This window comes from Mytilus californianus, unplaced genomic scaffold, assembly GCF_021869535.1.
Source record: "Mytilus californianus isolate M0D057914Y unplaced genomic scaffold, xbMytCali1.0.p SCAF_6, whole genome shotgun sequence".
NCBI lineage: Eukaryota > Metazoa > Mollusca > Bivalvia > Mytilida > Mytilidae > Mytilus > Mytilus californianus.
Window position 1 is genome coordinate 10097736 of NW_026262712.1, and position 4258 is coordinate 10101993.

General features: G+C 33.7%; 1 protein-coding gene across 1 annotated transcript; it reads right to left on the reverse strand.

Moving 5' to 3' along the window:
• Nucleotides 1-1150: 1150 nt before the first annotated feature.
• Nucleotides 1151-2599, reverse strand: LOC127705516 (ankyrin repeat domain-containing protein 50-like). The gene has a single exon (XM_052209843.1). The coding sequence runs from the start codon at nt 2597-2599 to the stop codon at nt 1151-1153; it is 1449 nt and encodes a 482-aa protein (XP_052065803.1).
• Between the last annotated feature and the right edge of the window lie 1659 nt (nt 2600-4258).

Consider the following 4258-nt stretch of genomic DNA (forward strand, 5'->3'; position numbering starts at 1 on the left):
CTCAACATTTTTCAAAAAATGTTTATCGAAGAAAATTTTTAAAAAATCAATCCAGTATAACCGTACCTCATTAAAATTATTTTTTGATATTATTATCATTGAATTATTAAAAATTTACTACCTTTTGACTTACCAGTGTTGTTAATCCTTCAAAAAAGTCTTTAAAATATATTTAAAAGAGAATTCATTTCGTCTTTCAAGAGAAGCTCTGATGGACCTTCAACAAATGGTACATTATTTCAGAAGAATAAAACATACAAGACCTGTATACAACATAAACGCCAGGGCCCCCATTTCAATTTTTAGCTTGAATTGACACATTTATACTCTGGTCCTTATAATTTCTGGATACCGTTTTAAACAACCTATCAATATAGTTAATTGGCAGTTTGTGTTACGTATCAAAATATGTCTACCAACATACTTATTATTTCTATTTATACTGCACTCGTTCTATTTGAGCAGTCAAAATGCGTTGACTGTATATTTCTATTTCATATACAGTCACTGACTCGATATCACTTTTCCTCATGAATATCTAAATAGAATTGCCGAAACTATATTTAATTATCCATACGACCTCTTCAACCTGTTCTTGTTTCCAATGCATAGAACGAAGCGTGGAACGACTCAAACCTATTTCATTTGCAATTTTGGAAAAACAAATTTCACTTGTTAAATTTTTTGTTTGAAACCTAAAAATCAGTATGTTTTTATGCTTATTGTTGATATTTTAGTCCATACTCAAACGAATTCGTTCACCATCGATTGTGGATTTCAACAGGTAATGTACATTTCATGCCGTGTTGTAAATTTCTCCGCCTGATATGAGGCCTTTCGATAAGGAGATCTTACTATTTTAATCAAATAAACAACATTTAACACTTAAACAACAATTGAAAATGTTTTTTTTTCTAGATTGCAATATAAAGACAATAATAGTGCATTGACTTGACATATCAACGATATAAGGATTCGGCCGGAAACGGGGAAAAAGCTCGGCTGTGTCTCGCATTTGCCTGTTTCTAAGCCTCATCATTATATCGTTGATATGTCAAGTCAATGCACTATCATTGTCTATATATAACCACACCTGCAATCCGTAAGTACCAGTGAATAAACGAAAAACATAGATATTATGATATTTTTCTTATAACATGTCTAATAAAATCTTTGCAATATCTGCATGGTCATTGTCTAAAGCGATCCTTTCAAGTGACAAATCCTCATTATTATGTATATCATAATATGCTCCCTTGTCTAACAACATCCTTACTATTTCAGTATGACCATGTTTACAAGCAATCATTACAGGTGACCAACTATCTTTGTCATATATGTTATAATCTGCTCCTTTGTCTAATAACATTTTAACTATTTCGGTATGACCATATCTACAAGCTATCAGTACAGGTGACTGACAATCATCGTCACATTTATCATAATCCGCTCTTGTGTCTAAAAACATTTTTAATACTTCTGCTCCTTTTCCGAAGAACAACTTCCTAATTATTTCTGTGGGACCATGTCTACGAGGCATCATGACAGTTGACTTTCGATTATTGTCACATTTATCATAACATGCTCCTTTGTCTAATAACACCCGTACTATTTCTGTATGACCACGTCTACATGCTATGCCCATAGGTGTGTGACCCACTTTATTACATTTATCATAATCTGCCCCTTTGTCTATCAAAATTGTTACTATTTCTGTTTTACCATGTTCACAAGACATCATCAAAGGTGACTGACCATAATAGTCAAATGTGTTATAATTTGCTCCTTTGTGTAATAACATCTTTACTATTTCTATATGGCCTCGTTGACACGTTGTCATCACTAGTGACCTATAATGGTTGCCACATTTATCGTAAGTATTATCATAAGCTGCCCCTTTGTCTAACATCCTTTCTATTTCTGTATAACCATAGATACAAGCCATGATAAGTGAACGACCATCCCTGTCAAGTTTAGTAAAATCTGCTCCTCTGTTTAATAACATGCTTACTATGTCTGTATGACCATGAATACAAGCATTCATTACAAGTGACTGACCATACTTGTCAAATTTATTGCATTTTACTCCTTTATCTAACAACATCCTTACTATTTCTGTATTACCATGTATACAAGCCATGATGACAGGCGACTCATCAAAAGTGTCACATCTGTTATAATCTGCTCCTTTGTCTAACAACATCCTTAGTATATCTGTATGACCATGTATGCAAGCCATCATTACAGGTGACTTGCCTAAGATGTCACATTTATTAAAGTCCGCGTATCTATCTAACAACATCTTTACTATTTCTTTATTACCATCTCGACTAGCATTCATTACAAGTGACTGATGATAACTGTCACACTCATTACAATCTGCTCCTTTGTCTAACAACATTCTTACTATTTCTGTATGACCATTTAAACAAGCCACCATCACAGCTGACTGACCAATTTTGTTACATTTAGAATAATTTGCTCCTTTCTCTATCAACAGTCTCAAAATGTCTTTATCACCGTGCGCACAAGCTATCAGAACAGGTGACCAACCTTGATTATCACAGTTATTATAATCTGCTCCCTTGTTTAACAACATTCTGACTACTTCTGTACATGTATGACCATATCTACAAGCAATCATTAATGGGGACTGACCACGATAACCACATTGGTCAATACTAGCATCATGACCGAGACAAAACAGGATCATTGAAATGTCTCCTATAGAACAACACTGTAACATGACAGTGTCACACATAACGTCTTTATCATGTACCTGATTCCCTACAGAATTATACTTATTGTAATTCAGATCACAGGTATGAACTAATTTCTTCTGAAAAGATATGTCATATTTATTCAAATAATTCAAGAATCTCTGTCTGAACTGATATATCTTCATATTGTTATTATTAAATACATCTTGTAATTTTCCCTTTGACCAGTCGTCAATCATTCTCTGCATGTACACTTGATGATACTTAGAGGGCACAATAGTGATAAACTGATCCATGTCATCTTTCCTGTCCAGTAAAAATCTCTCCCGAATCAAACCGCTGTCAGCATTCTTTATCAAGCAGTCGAATATTTTCTGTCCAAAGTATTTAACAAGAATGTCGAATACTTTATTATGCATAGTTGTGTAGAAGATTTGGTTTTCTAGGTAACAAAATGTTGTGCCTTGTTTCTGTAAAAATGTATTTAAAAGAGAATCCATTTCGTCTTTCAAAAGAAGCCTTGATGTCCCTCTATCAAGTTTACACGCCTCACACGTGTTTTCAATGACGGTTCTGGTTTCTTCACCAATCTCTAATGTCAATATGTCTTCGTTCACTTTATTATTGAATACAACACATAAAGCCAAGGCACAATATTTAGCATAAATTCCTTTCTTCTGTAGCTCGTCAACCTGTGCTTCATAAACGGAAAAAGGATTCTGAAATAAATCCTTTAAATCAAGTGTGGGATTTTCATGGTATAATTGGCATAAAAGTGGAAAGCAATCATACAAGTCATAATAATCTGTAACTTGATAAGCTTTAGTTTTGAGATATACCTCAGCTATTGATTTTTTTTCAGGTATTAACAAGCGTATGGTATCTGACAACAAGTTACAAACACATGATTTAAACATTGATAATGTGTCAAACTTATCATCTAGATACACTTGCAATCTACATGCTGCAATAATTTTTGTATGTTTATCTTCAAGACACTCCTTTATGCGACTGACCACTGGCTCCCATATTTTGATATCAATCTGGTTTAAAGAGAAGTTCCCACATAAATTATCAATAACAAACAAGGTTTTCTTGTTTGGATTATAAAATTTTACAATGTCACCTGGATCTGTCACTTGAAGTACATCGTATCCAATGACATCCATTTCTAAAGCCACATGCTGGATGATGGCAGTCTTTCCTACACCAGAACTAGCAGTTACGGTTACGCAACTATTCTCCTGTAAAGATTGCAGAACATGCTTGGCAGCTCTTGTGTTTACAAACATCCGATCCTTGGTTTTCCATTTTTCAAGAATTTTGTTGTTTTGTGCTACAAAATATTTTTATTTCTCCAGATTATTGGCATTGATTAAAATTTAGAAATTCATAATGGTTTGATATAATGTATGATTGCTAATGAGAAAATCTTACACTGAAGACCAAAATGACATAGAATTATAGGTCAACGTACGGCTTTCAACATTTAACCTATCTCGAACCGCACAGTTAGCTATAAAAGGCCCAGCAATGTT

Bases quoted from the DNA above. Each gene is read 5' to 3' on its own strand.
- LOC127705516 (XM_052209843.1), bottom strand. From the start codon at position 2,599: ATGTTGTTAAACAAGGGAGCAGATTATAATAACTGTGATAATCAAGGT.